Here is a 15242-nt window from a genome sequence, read left to right on the forward strand (position 1 = left end):
AAGAGGAGAGAAAGTGATTATAGGAGGTGACTTAAATGATCACGTGGGTAGAGACGGAAACGGCTATAGAGAGGTACATGGAGGGTATGGATTCGGGGAAATTAATAATGAGGGTAAGTCTATTCTAGATTTTGCAATGGCATATGGGCTCATCATAACCAATACTAGGTTCAAAAAACGGGACGAACACTTAATCGCATATAAAAATGTCACATCAAGCACCCAAATAGATTACTTCCTCATGAGACAAGAGGACTGGGTATGTTGTAGGGATTGTAAGGTGATACCGAGAGAGTGTTTGACTACTCAACATAGACTTCTAGTACTTGACGTCCAAGTAAGAAATTGGAAAAGAAAAAATCACATAAAACAAAATCCAAGAAGCAGGTGGTGGGATTTAAAAAGGGAGAAACAACTAATCTTCAAAGAAAAATTAAGGGGTAGAAGAGAATGGAATGGAGAAGGACAGACAAATCAAATGTGGAGAGAAATGGCTAATGCCCTGAGAAACACAGCAAAGGTAGTGCTTGGAGAGCAAATGGTAGAGCCCCTAACCTTAAGGAGTCTTGGTGGTGGAATGAAGACGTGTAATTGAAAATTAAAAATAAGAAAAATTGCTATAAAGCTATATATCAGTGCAACAATGAAGAAAATCAAAAAATTATAAAGAATAAAAAAAGGCAGCAAAAAAAGCTGTTAGTGAAGCAAGGTCAAAAGCATACGAGAATTTATATAAACGACTTGATACAAAAGATGGAGAAAATGATATATATAAATTAGCTAAGGCAAGTGAAAGAAAAACAGGGGATTTAAATCAAGTGAAATGCATAGAAGATGAAAATCAAAATGTAATAGTGAATGAGGGAGCGATTAAGGAGAGATGGAAGGAGTATTTCACAAAATTATTCAATGATGATGGTGACACAAGAGTTAGGTTAAGACATCTTAGTAACTCCGAAAGGAACGTGAGTTATACATTTTATCGACGCATAAGTCCAAATGAAATAAGGCAAGCATTAAAAAAGATGAAAAATCATAAGGCGGTGGGACCGGATAATATAATAGAAGCATGGAAATGCATGGGAGAAGAGGGTATCTCCTGGCTAACAAAATTATTTAACGCGATTCTTAAATCAAAAAAGATGTCAGATGAGTGGAGGAAGAGTACTTTGGTCCCTATATATAAGAACAAATGAGATGTTCAAAACTGTGAAAATTACAGAGGAATTAAGTTAATGAGTCATACCATGAAACTCTGGGAGAGAGTAATAGAGCAGAGGCTCAGAAAAGAAACAGAGGTCTCAGAAAATCAATTTGGTTTCATGCCCGGTAGATCAACAATGGAAGCTATATATCTACTGAGACGCCTAATGGAAAGGTATCGGGATCATCAGAATGACCTACATATGGTGTTTATAGATCTAGAAAATGCCTATGATAGGGTCCCTAGAAAAGTATTATGGAGGGTTTTAGAGAAGAAAAGAGTCCGAATAGCCTATATACAAGCCCTTAAGGACATGTATCATGGTGCTGAGACAAGGGTCAGAACATGCAGAGGGGATACTGAACCGTTTAAAATTACAATAGGATTGCATCAAGGTTCTGCACTAAGTCCATACTTATTTGCTTTAGCAATGGATGAACTCACTAAAGATATTCAGACAGAGGTGCCATGGTGTATGCTATTTGCAGACGACATAGTGTTGGTGGATGAAACAAAAGAAGGAGTGAACACTAAGCTTGAGTTATGGAGAAACAATTTAGAATCTAAGGGATTTAAATTAAGCAGAAAGAAAACAGAATATATGGAATGTAAATTTAGTAAGAATGCAAGAGTGGAGGATGTTATAATAAAATTGGAAGACCAAATCTTACAAAGAAAAGACCATTTTCGATATTTGGGATCAGTGATTAAAAAAGATGAAGAAATTCACGAGGATGTCACACATAGAATTACGGCAGGCTGGCTAAAATAGAGAAATGCATCGGGGGTGTTATGTGATAGTAAAATCCCATTAAAATTGAAAGAATAATTCTATAAGACAGCTATAAGACCAGTTTTGTTGTACAGCTCAGAATGTTGGGCAGTCAAATACCAACATGAGCAAAAGACGAGTGTAGTGGAGATGAGCACTGTTGTTAGAATCGTGCGATTCGCATCGCGAATCGCACGATTCGGCTCGATTCCAAGAGAAATCGAGTCGAATCTATAGGTAGAATCGAAAATTGCTTAGAATCGACCATGAATCGAAAGAATCGGCAAAGAATTGGTAGAATCGGACGAATCGAACGAATCACAAAACTGAAATAGAAATGAGGTGAAACGGCAGTACCTAAAATGTTAGGAGCTGGAAGCTGGAAGCTGGAAAGTTGAAACAGAGAAGCAAAAACGCTGCATATGAGCATGAGATGAAACGACAGAAGCAAAGGCGAGACTCGAGAGCTACGACCGCAAGACTTCAGGTTCTGTTCAAGGTGCGTTGCTTTCTTCTTCTTTAGTTCTTCTTTTTCGTTGCTTTATGCGAGACGTCGAGACCATACGAATCCTAAGAAGAAGACTGCGTTTGCTTAAAACCAGTGCTTCTATTCTATGCCTATTCCTAGAGAAAATCCAGCTTGGGAGTCTTGACGAGTGTTGAAACCAGTGCTTCTGTTCTAGCCACTTCTCTCGTCAAATCATTTTTCATACTTGAAAATGATATTATAATTTTTCATGTGCTCACGTGCCAACAAAGACATCAGAGATGTGGGCAGCTGGGCACATGAGCCTCAACCACTCATGCTTATTTCTGAGCACCAGCTGTTTTTATTGAGTTTGAGGTTTTCTTGTTTTGTTTTTTTTTTATTTTTTTGTTGCTGTTGCACTGCAGTGCTGACTACTGTGTCTTTTGCAGCTATTTTTGTTGACTTTGGGGGTTAAGAGAACCTATTTTGTAATTGTTAACTTAACTTGTTATTGTTTTATTTTTTTTATATATATTTTCCTGCTATTAGCCTATTGCACTGCAGTGTCGACTGTTGTGCTGTGTCTTTTTTTCTGTTTCTGATTTTTTCTAATATGTTTTATTGTTTGGTCAAATTTGTTCTACTTTTTTTATTTTCTTTTATGATATTTGTATTGTTTTTTATTTCAAAATTTTGACTTTATATTTTTTTTCAATGCTAGAAGAATATTGCTTTCTTTCTTGTTGAATATGGCGTCAAGATCAAAAAAGGGATCTACAACAAAGAATAATGATCCTATCTGGGAATATTGCACTCGGATTAATGGAAATAGAATGAACTTAAAGTGCAATTATTGTGGACTTGAAAGATGGGGAGGGATAAATCGAATGAAACACCATTTTGCGGGTGATCATGATAATGTGGCTCCATGTACACAATGTCCAGATAATGTGAGGAACTTTGTATTCAGATATTAGGAGAATTGGAAAGACAAAAGGTGAATGAAAAAGAATATTTCCAAGAAGAAGAGACAGAAGTTCAAATGATAGGAGGAAAAAGAAAAACTAGTATGGATGTCTTTGTCACTAAAGGGAAAGAAAAACAACAAACTTTAAATGCAATGGTTAAGAAAAGGGAGCCCGTTGTTCATAGCATTTGTAGATTTTTGTATGGACATGCATTGCCTTTTGTTTTGGTAAAAAGTCCTCTTTTTGCTTCAATGATGGAAGCGGTTGGTGAATATGGTAAGGGTTTAAAACTTCCTAGTTATCATGAGGCTAGGGTTACATTTTTGAAGAAGGAAGTTGACAATGTAAACTCAATGCTGGAGAAGTATAAAAAGGAGTGGAAAAGGACTGGTTGTACTTTGATGTCGGATGGGTGGACGGATAGGAAAAGTAGATCTCTTACAAACTTTTTGGTGAATAGTCCAAGTGGAACAGTTTTTCTTAAATCTATTGACACTTCAGATGTTATAAAAGATGCACAAAAGTTATTTGAGTTGCTTGATTCATTGGTGGAGGAAATTGGGGAGGAAAATGTTGTTCAAGTGGTGACTGATAGTGCTTCAGCCTATGTAGCTGCGGGTGACTTGTTGATGGAGAAAAGAAAAAAATTATTTTGGTCTCCTTGTGCAGCACATTGCATTGATTTGATCTTACATGATATAGGTGGGTTGCCTATTTTCACAGATACAATAAAGAAGGCTAAAGAAGTTTGTGTATACATTTATAGACATGCTTGGGTCCTTAGCATGTTTAGGAAGTTCTCTAAGAAGAGAGAGTTGAAGAGGCCAGGAGTTACAAGGTTTGCTACATCATTTCTTACATTGAGGAGCTTTGAGGAAAATAAGATTCCTCTTAGGGCTATGTTTGCATCAGAAGAGTGGGCTAAAAGTCATTATGCTTCTAAGGTGGATGCAATTAAAGTGGGAGCAATTTTGTTATCCGATGACAAGTTTTGGAAATCGATCAAGTATTGCTTAAAGTGTGTAAGTCCACTTGTTAAAGTTTTAAGACTTGTTGATGGGGATGTGAAACTAGCAATGGGATACATATATGGAGCAATGGATAGGGCAAAGGAGAAAATTGCACAAAATTTTAACCATCAAAAGATAAAGTATGAGCGCATTTGGAACATTATTGATACAAGATGGGATTTGCAACTTCATAGGCCACTCCATGCAGCGGGATATTTTCTTAATCCCAAGTGAGTTTCTAAAATCATATTTCCTATAACTAACAAATTTTTGTATTGTATATGCTTTGTTGTTTCTTACTCGTATTGCATTTTTTTTAAGGTTTCAATATGATGAGTCTTTTAATGCGGATATAGAAGTTAAAGTTGGTTTATACAAGACAATAGAAAAGATCTATCCGGATATTGAAACAAGACTAAAAATTGATGAGCAATTAGAAAAGTTTAAAAAAGGTGACGGATTGTTTGGCATGAGTATGGCTACTTTAACAAGAGACAAGAAGCAACCAGGTATTATTTTGATTTAATGTTTTAATTTTCAAATTTCAATTGTTAGCTCCTTTAAACTAATTAGACTAATTAGTTTTTTATTTTTCTATCTTAGCTTTATGGTGGGAAAGCTATGGGGAAGAATGTAAAGAGTTACAAAACCTAGCCATACGAGTCTTGAGTCTCACATGTAGTGCTACAGGATGCGAAAGAAATTGGAGCACATTTGAGCATGTCCATTCAAAAAAGAGAAATCGTTTGGAACAACAAAGATTAAATGCTCTTGTCTTTGTGAAATATAACATTCAACTTGAATTAAGGCAAGCTAAGAGGGAGAAAAGAGGTGAAAATTATGATCCTATTTATTTGAGTGATATGGAGTCCGATGATGAATGGATCACCGAACAAGAAGATCCTTGTTTACCCCAAGATAATTCATGGATGGATGCTAATGAATGTTTTGAAGATGATGGAGGTATTCAACCAAGTAATAATAGAAGAGGTATATATCTATACTTTATAGTTTTCTACATTCTAAAACTAAGTTAATGTGTTTGTTTAAGTTTGGGTTGAATTCTAATATGCTATAACTTATATTGTATAATATAGGGCCAAGGAACTTGAAGCTAGACAGAAAAAGAAAAGGAAAAGTTGTTGAAGACAATGTGGAAGAAGAATTGGATTTAGAAATGATTGATGATGAGGAAGATGCAGAGGATGGAGAGCAAGTGGATTTGGCTACGTTTGAAGATGATGATGCTCTTTAACTTGAAGATGAAGATGATTGATAACTTGTGAAAATTATGGACAATGGCATTTATTGGTAGCCTAATGGCTAATAGTTGTTTTTTTCTAGTTTGTTATTTTGAAAGTGGTTTGATTTGATACAATTTGAATTTAAAGGCAACATGAATATATTTTTGGTATAATTTTAATATATTTTATTTATTTTCTATGGATATATATTATTTATATTTGAAATTAAAAATGTGTACTGAATCTTACGATTCGATTCGATTCTCGATTCACGATTCGTAAAATAAGGATTTCGATTCTCGATTCGAATCTCAATTCAACAACTATGGAGATGAGGATGTTAAGATGGATGTGCGGCCATACAAGAAAAGATAAAATTAGAAATGAAGTTATTCGTAATAAGATAGGAGTAGTGCCAATAGAGGAGAAGATGAGAGAGACTAGACTAAGATGGTTTGGTCATGTGAGAAGGAGACCAAGAGACGCTCCTGTGAGAAGAGTTGATGAAATGGAACAATTAACCAAAAAAGGAGGTAGAGGCAGACCTAAGAAGACTTTGAGGGAGACATTAAAGTTTGATATGAAGTGTATAAATCTCAATGAAGATATGACAAAAGATAAAAATACATGGAAGTCTAGAATTCATGTAGCCGACCCCACATAGTGGGATAAAGGCTGGATATGTTGTTATAACTTCCTAATTAGGTGTATATAAATCTCAGAATAGGAAATTAGAAGATTTAGTTTTCTATATATATATTTCAATTAGGCAGATGAATAAAAATTATCTCTTCCTCCTAAAACTTTCTGCAGCTATTATTTTTGAATTTCCTCCTACAAAATTCATAAACACAAGGGATGCAAGCATATCCATTATGACATCTAGAATGTCCAAGGATAAAATAAATGAGAACTATGTTAAATGTTTAGAAATAAAAATTTAAGAACCAACCATTACTTATCAGGGAAAAAAAAAACAAGTTATAAATCAACTGAAAAATAGAAAAATTGTAGAAATATATGTACAGGCACTCCCCCTCATTTGAAATTTTAACGCAAGAGTCTTAATTTCTAAAACATTTCATGAAGCAGAATTTTCTAGAATACATATTTCGGGACTAAAAACTTTTTTCCTATTATAAAGAAGGCAAGTTCTTTTATATGTATATTGTCTAATATGTTTAAGTTGAGGGTGAGCGTTGGTAACAACAAAAGGGTAGTTCCTTTGTAACCGGAAGGTCATGGCTTTCAACCGTAAAATGGGATTTTTTGCAAAACAAGTATAAGACCACATACAAAAACCTTTCTTCAAACCCTCGCAAAGCAGGCAGCCTCATGCACTAAGTACATGAATCTATAATATGTTATTTATTATTGGATGTGTCCTTCCCATGTTGTGTCATAATTTTTGAAAATCATCCTACATACAAGTCGTTCTCATGCGGTGCTCCAAGCCATGCTTCTTTTAGAATTGCATGCTATGACATAAATTTACATACCATGCATGATTGATGATATCGCATAATTATTCAAGATATTAATTTGGGTATTATGCAATAGTAACTTTCATCTATTATTATCTCAAGCAATGACAGATGATATAATGTATTAATGTCAATATCATGAAACCGTTTTACTTTTTATCATGAATAACAATAAAGAATAGAATTATAGAAATTACTTCAACATTTTTACTTTTTATTTTTAACTTTTTTATGTATTCGTTGTAAGCTTTCCTTCTAAATTTGGAAAAATTAAAAAAAGAAAAACTATAAACTTTGTCTAATTTTATTATGACTTTAACAATTTTTTCAAATCAATATTCACATTTTTACAAGTATTTTAGCCATGTCATACCTCCAACATCCCCCCCCCCCAAAAAAAAAGGAACAGTATAATTTGTCATTTTTTTCTTCTCTCTAATAGAAGTTATACATTTTTTTTAAAAAAAAAGTTAACAATGTGATACAATTGCAAAACAAGCTATTGAGTGAAATTTTTTTTAAGTCAGGTTAAAATAGTAAAATTATTTGAAATTCAAGGGTCTTGTCATTTGACCTTTTATTTTTAATTATATTGTTACCTATTATGAGCATGCATCAGTGTGGTGCAACTGGTAAACTAGTATCAAAAGGATGTAATATAAACGTGCTAGGGAAAAAAGAAAAAACAGAAAGAAAAGAGGCCATGTCATGAATCAACTGTCCTCCATCCCTTCTAACAAGCACTTATGCGGCTCCTCTCCTAGGAAAAGAGAAAAAAGATAAATGACAGCAAAATAAATAATAAATAAACCAGATTAAATCCATACTCAAGGGTGTTCTCATAAAGGGTGCACTTTCCCGCTCTTACTTCCTAAATCTATTACAAGATCCTAAAGAATGGTTAATATTATTAAAAAATGCATCCTCAATGCACAAAACTCCCACATTACTAAGAGTCAAGGCATGGTCATTTTTGTACGCAACTTATCCTTGCTTTGCAAAGAGTAAAACTAATATTCCAAAGAGACTGTCATTTCAATGTACAAAGTCTGTTTGGCTGTGATCTTAGAGAAACTCCATCTTAAGATTCACATCATTCTCTATTCTTGAACAAGTAATCACCATAGCATTTCATAAAGAAGAAAATATATTATCAAATCTAAGATGCTCACTCTGCAAGTGTCTAAAACATGAATGTTTGACAACAGCGTTACTAGCATCCTCCTTGAGTAAAAAAAAATACATAACTGTTCTTTATCTCACACTCGTCCTTGTGGTAACATGCTTGCCAAATAAATCTTCTGACTAGCTCTCATTCAAACCACTACAGAATGAACACCTATAGCTCTAGTTGGTGTTTGCAACACCCCCTGAGAGAGTAAATATTACTTCTAGTTTCAGAGGCAAACAAGTTGAAAGAGTGCATTTCAATAACTTTTCCACGCAAGTAATTTGAAACTGATAATCAAAACAATTACATGCACATCATGTGCACACCAGCATACTTTTTTACAACATATACTCAATAAAGCAACCCTGCATGTCATAAACTACCATGGGGAAAAAATAGCACAAAAAGAGATCTTCCCTTTAGTGTGGGTCATCTCAAAGGGGCCCTTCCAATACCTAGTCCGAGTAATTACAGCCACGATGTGATCATGAAAGGGAAGTTTAAGTAAGGAGGAGAGTAAAAAAACAAGAAGATAAAACTTGGGAAGTACAACTTTCATTATTTGCCAAAATCTTCCATGGTCATGACAAAGAAGAGGAAGATACAAATCTAACTGAATCAGTATAGAAAACATTGCCACAAGGTAAAATAATATGGCATCAATTGGAAATCAAATATGAAAGGCAACTGCCACAAAACCATTAAAAAGAGCAAGTGAATAACTTCAGTACCAGCTAGACGGCCACAGGATGCTAATAGAAAAGATTAAAGAAATTACAAAAGAACTATGAGTGTTCTGTTAAGCAGCAATCTTCTCATCTCCAAGGATATAGAATGCAGAAAAGAACTATTTTAGTCACTCACTTGGGAAAATATCTTTTCTTTGGGATGCATAAGCGATCCTGTCCATGTAAGGACCCTCCAACCCCTCCTGTTTCAGTTCTACAAAGAAGAAAACAACTTGCATTCAGATGGATTATAACCTTAAAACAAAAAAGAAAATAAAATAAAAAAAGCACCTTATTACCATGGTAACAATATCAAATATTACGTTCCTAGAAAATTGCTATAATTTGAAAAAATTATGCCTCTATTTTAATTGGATGAAGACGTAAATAAATTACCAGATGCAACAAATCAAAACAACACCTATGGCATTATCTTTGTGCACAAGAAATAGACTAAAATGCACATGATTCAGTGGTAAGAGCATGTTCCTGTTCCAAATGCTTAGTTTCAAGGTGTACGTACATATGTTGCAGCAGCTCAACCTTATCTGCTTGGGGTTAGCTAACAAATCACACCTTAGGCACTCCCTGCCATGTCTTTTTCAAAGAAGTTTGAAACCCTCAAAAGAACTACATTAAGAAATGAGTTTAATCAAAACTCATTTTGCCCACAACCCTAATTGTACCATAAGCATTTAGGCTTTCTCTGTTTCAATAAAAAAAATTTCTAGTAAAATATTTTACTCAACCTCTGGTTTACGGTGTAGGGAGAAAGTGCTCCCTCCCTCATGTGACACCAATGACTAGGATGCATGGAGAGAAATCTCTCTTCTTCAACTTTCTAATGCATTAGTGGATGAAATTGCAGGAGAGCCAACACGTTAGAGCTTGAAGAGAAAAGTCTGGTTTGGACTAATTAGAGATAGAATCTAGATTCTTCCATTCTCTCTCATTGTCTCCCTTGAATGTTAAAATTAGGGTTTTGCAACTTGCATTCAGAATGTAGATCTTGTCTTAGGTTTTATGTTAAGGAAGAAGTCCAAGAATTGTTAAATTATTGCTTTCTCAATTGAAGAACAAATGGGTCTGATATTGGATTCTGTTTGGAAATCTGCTATTTGTTCTTCATATGATAATAGAGTTCCCCATTCTTTGAAATAACTACTGTGTCCATAAAGGATGACAAACTGTCCATTTGCAAGTTTTTTGCTTAGAAATGAGGCAAGCAGATGGGTTCATATGGGATTTTTTTTTGTTTGTTTGGGGGGGGTTGAGGGAGGGACTAGGGAGCATAGATTCAATGGAAAGTGGACTGATTACCAGAATTTGAGAATTGAAATCAGTATAATGTGCTTCCTGTAGCATATATATAATTATGCACTTAAAAATATACCTCTTCCCCTCAAGGATGAAAATTATAATGTCAAATTACATTATACCAGAATACTTCCCATGAAATGTTTTCCTAGGACAAAATGATCAAAACATTTTTCTGGAAAACAATTTATAAATGCCGACCAAACACCAAAAATAGGAAAGAAAATGTATTTCCATTATAAAAAGATTCTGCAAAGAAGATAATTTTAAATATAAAATATTTTTTGTTCAAACAAATAGAGCCTCAAAATCAATGATATCATATTAAATAGTGACTACTACCAAAAAGTGGTGATAAATATAACTTGTGTCTATTCGCATTGATGTCCTTCCAACTCAAGACAAGTGATGACAATACTCTCGAGAACACATACAGGCTAATAAAAAAACACTATGTCAAAATACATTGTACCAAACAGAAGTGCAGAAGAACCACTACAACAAGCTGAGGTGATTTCAGCCTTAACCAACCCCAAAACTGGGGAGCTTTCTCATAAAAGGTCATTATCTATATCACTACCACACATCTAAAACATCTGTCCAACTATATCTAAGATAAACAAAGTGAAATCAACTCTAGAATTGAAAACCAAATCCCTTCAGTAAAACAAGTTCAACAACCAACCATTTAATATTCATCTACATGTTGTTGGAAAGGCAACTTTTGACTTCATCAACTATTCAATATTCACCTATATGTTGGAAATGCAACTTTTGACTTCTAACAAGGAGGAGGAGAAATTCAAAACCATAAAGCAGACAAGAAATATAAACTAGACATTAGGCAATTTGAAAAACTCACCTGAAAACAACTAGAGCATTATACCTCAGATCCAAAGACATTATCTCCTCCTGCTTCTTGCACCAGTTCAAGTTGACTGCTGCAAACTGTAACTCCTCGATGACTAGATGCAGTTTGCACGGGCAAGGAACAATCAAAATAAAAGCAATAAATAAATAAAAATCAGATTCATCACATAAATCAAATTTATCTTAAATTTATAAACAGAGTAAAATCATGGAACTAAACAATACAAGGCAAGGTTTCAAAATTCCTAATTGTAGGTTTTTCAATCTTTGAACCACGAGCATATCTAGTTGTACCAAGTGATTCTAATGAAGTTTTTCTGAGTGAAGTAGGTTTTATTCAAGGGGCTTATTATGGTAACCTTCCTCAAACCTCAAAAACTCAACCTTAGCCTTCTTTGCCTTCCTATAATGGCGATCCTTCATGGTTTGTTGACTTTGGAGCAACAAACCACATAACTTCCGGCCTCAATAATCTATCTTTGCATTCTCCGTACCATGGTGTTGACAAGGTTGCAGTTGGAAATAGTAAGAAACTTTCTATTTCCAATGTTGGTCTTAGTCAACTCTATGCTGAAACCAAACCTACTTCTATTATTTTTCTTATGAAATGTTTTCCATGTTTCTCATGTGAAGAAAAATCTTATTAGTGTCTCTCAGCTTACAAAAGATAACAATGTGGTTGCTGAATTTCATTCTAATTCTTAATCAGATTAAAGACAAGGGTACAAGGCTGATACTACTTTGAGGACTCCTTAAAGATGGCCTTTATCAACTGTCTCCAGCATTTGATCATGTTGTATCCAGGTCATCTTCATCAATCAAGCCTAAGTTTTTTGCCACAAGTGTTTCTTCTTTGAATTCAGTGTCAAATAAATGTAAAAGGCAGCTTTCATTTTGTCATGAACGATCTTCAAATGAAAATGTAGCCCAAAATAAAACTGTATGTCAACAGTGGCATGCAAGATTAGGGATGCTTCTTTTCATGTATTGCAATCAATATTGAATAAAATTCATATTCCTTGTTCTAGTTCTTCTCTTCTTGTAAAATTGAAAAATTGTATCAACTTCCTTTTTACACTTGTAAAATCACAACAAAGAAACCATTGGAATTAGTTATTCTGATCTACGGTGTCCATCTCCTATTGTCTCTACAGAAGGATATAGGTGTTATATCATCTTTGTTGATGCTTATACTAGATACACATGGCTATATCCATTGAAACATAAATCGAATGCCTTATCCACCTTTATAATCTTTCACAAATTTGCTAAATTACAATATCAATCCAACCTTAAGGCCTTATAATCTAATAATGGTGGGCAAATTCGAGCCTTAATACCCTATTTTCGTGATCATGGCATTAAACCTTGTTTAACATGTCCTCATACTCACCAACAAAATGGAATTGATAGAAGAAAACATAGGCATATTGCTGAGATGAGTCTTACTTTATTAGCTCATGCTCATATGCCATTACAATTTTGGGTAGAAGCATTTTAAACTGTTGTCTGTGCTATAAATTTGTTAATAGCCTCTCCTCTCAATTTTAACTCTCCTTTTCAATTGCTTTATCACAAGCAACCCAATTACTTGTCTTTTCAACCCTTTGGCTGTGCTTGTTTTCCTTATCTTCGACCCTATAATATGCACAAATTTGATTTTCACTCAACCAAATGTGTGTTTCTTGGATATAGTCATATTAAAGCTGGTTATAAATGCTTAAATCCATCTGGTCGAGTTTATGTTTCTAGACATGTTCAATTTAACCCTGATGAATTTCCTTTTTCTACCTTGTTTTCATCTTCATGCTCCTTTCAATCTGATTCTACTTTTAACAAATTTTCCACTATTTCTTCATTCCTTTTCTCCTTCCTCTCCTTGTTCTTCCTCTCCTCGAGAAGTACAGTCTCCTATCCCTTCCTTATCTTCTTCTTTTGTTGAACCTCCTTCTTCTAATCCTCCTTTGGTCCCTGTTTCTTCTCACCAGCCCATATCCAATTCCTTACCTAAGTCTACAGCTCTCCTACCCGTTCTATTCATCCTATGATTACCAGGTCTAAGTCCAAACAGCTTATATCTACTTCTCCTCATGCCTTAGTTAGTACCCTAGAGCCTACTTTAATTCATGATGCTCTCTTAGCTCCTTGGTGGGTTAAAGTTATGCAAGAAGAGTTTTTGCATTACAGCACAATGACACATGGGATCTTGTTCCCTTCTCCTCTGATATTAATCTCATTGGCTACAAATGGGCATTTCATGTTACGTAATTTTGATGGATTTGTTCTCAAGTATAAAACCCAGTTAGTAGGTAAGGGATTTCTTCAAACTCTTGGTATTAACTATGCTGAAACTTTTAGTCCAATGGTTAAGGCACCTACTATACAGGTCTTATTCTCTTTGGTTGTTACTTTTGGTTGGAATATTCAACAAGTTGATGTGAATAATGCCTTTTTTAATAAGGACTTAACTGAAACCATGTATATATCACAACCTGAAGGATTTGTTAGTTCTCAATTTCCTTCTCATGTTTGTCGATTGAAGAAGTTTTTGTATGGTCTTAAGCAAGCAACTCGAGTTTGGTACACAAAACTAAGAACTGCATTACAAGGCTAGGGTTTTATACAAGCAGTTTCTGATGCTTCTCTCTTTATCAAGAAGTCTTCACACTATGTTTTGTTCATCCTTGTTTATGTGGATGACATTCTTGTCACTAGTTCTGATTATAAAGTTCTTCAATCCTTTATTCGAGATCTAGACACCCATTTTGCTTTCAAAACTCTAGGATCAGTGAATTACTTCCTAGGGTTTGAAACTCATTGAGATAGCAATGGAATTTATCTTACTTAGTCCAAATATACAATAGATTTGTTGAAAAAGGCAGCTATGCAAGATTGTAGCCTTATGTTACACCAGTTAATCTGGGGGTATATTTGACAAATGATGGTGAATCATTTTCTGATCCTTCTCTTTATAGAAGTATTATTGGTTCTCTTCAATATCTCACCTATACTAGACCGGATATTGCTTTTATAGTGAATAAGCTAAGTCAATTTCTATCTTCACCAAAATAGCAACATTGGTTGGCTTGCAAGATGTTACTTCGGTATCTTAAGGTCTAGGTTTATTGTTTACTCTCTCTCCTAGTGATTTGTCTCTCACAGTTTATACTGATGCGGATCATGTTGGTTGTAAGGTTACAAGAAAGTCTAGCGGCGGGTTATTTGTCTTTATTGGCAAAAATCTGTTGATTTGGGGTTCAAGAAAACAATTTGCAGTAGCTAGATCTGTTGGAGAAGATGAGTACAGGGCTATTGCATTGCACAGGGTGTCACTGGAACTTTGTGGCTGAAGTCATTGTTTTCTGAATTAGGCTATCCATGTGCTAAAATTCCAATTATATGGAGTGATAATCTAGCAGCAAAGAGTATAGCTGAAAATCCCGTGTTTCATTCGCATACTAAACATATTAAATTGATGTTCACTTTCTTTGTGAGAAAGCTAAGAATGGTGAAGTTGAAATCGGTATGTTCCTTCTCTTTATCAAGTTGTTGATATCTTCACTAAGGGATTACCACGAGATAGATTTCTGTTCCTATGTCATAAACTTGGTCTCAAGCTGTCACTTATATCTCATGGTCTTGCTGCTATTTCAGACGAGCTACATCTCAAGACTTCTTCTGCTATGGAGTCTGATTTGAGGGGGAATGTGGAAGAGAAATGATTTTGTTAATTTTGTTTATTTGTAATTTCTTGTTATGCTACGGTTAGAGTGCTGTTAGGTTGGTTTTAATTCTGTTGAAGGTTGTTCAATTATGTTGTGACAGTTATCTCTTGTTAGTTAGGTTGTTGTAACTTCCTGCAACTTGCAAGTTGTCTGTTATCAAGGGTAGCTGAATATAAATACTCAGCTAACCCTTATTTCTGTAACTTGAGAACAGATATTATTTTTCTGTACCAGATATTATTTCTCAGCCACCTGGTAATAATTGAAAAACCTTTCACAC

At 34.5% G+C, this 15242-nt stretch overlaps 1 protein-coding gene across 2 annotated transcripts in view; it reads right to left on the reverse strand.

Moving 5' to 3' along the window:
• Nucleotides 1–15242, reverse strand: part of LOC127799344 (probable ubiquitin-like-specific protease 2B) — a 118083-nt gene that overhangs the window by 46262 nt on the left and 56579 nt on the right. For both annotated transcript variants that reach the window (XM_052333290.1, XM_052333292.1), the window contains exons 7-8: nucleotides 11230–11332; nucleotides 9187–9264 (exon numbers count right to left, since the gene is read on the reverse strand). In XM_052333290.1, coding sequence (XP_052189250.1) covers nucleotides 9187–9264; nucleotides 11230–11332 — 181 coding nt within the window. The remainder of the gene's footprint in view (nucleotides 1–9186; nucleotides 9265–11229; nucleotides 11333–15242) is intronic.

Source organism: Diospyros lotus, chromosome 4, assembly GCF_014633365.1.
Source record: "Diospyros lotus cultivar Yz01 chromosome 4, ASM1463336v1, whole genome shotgun sequence".
NCBI lineage: Eukaryota > Viridiplantae > Streptophyta > Magnoliopsida > Ericales > Ebenaceae > Diospyros > Diospyros lotus.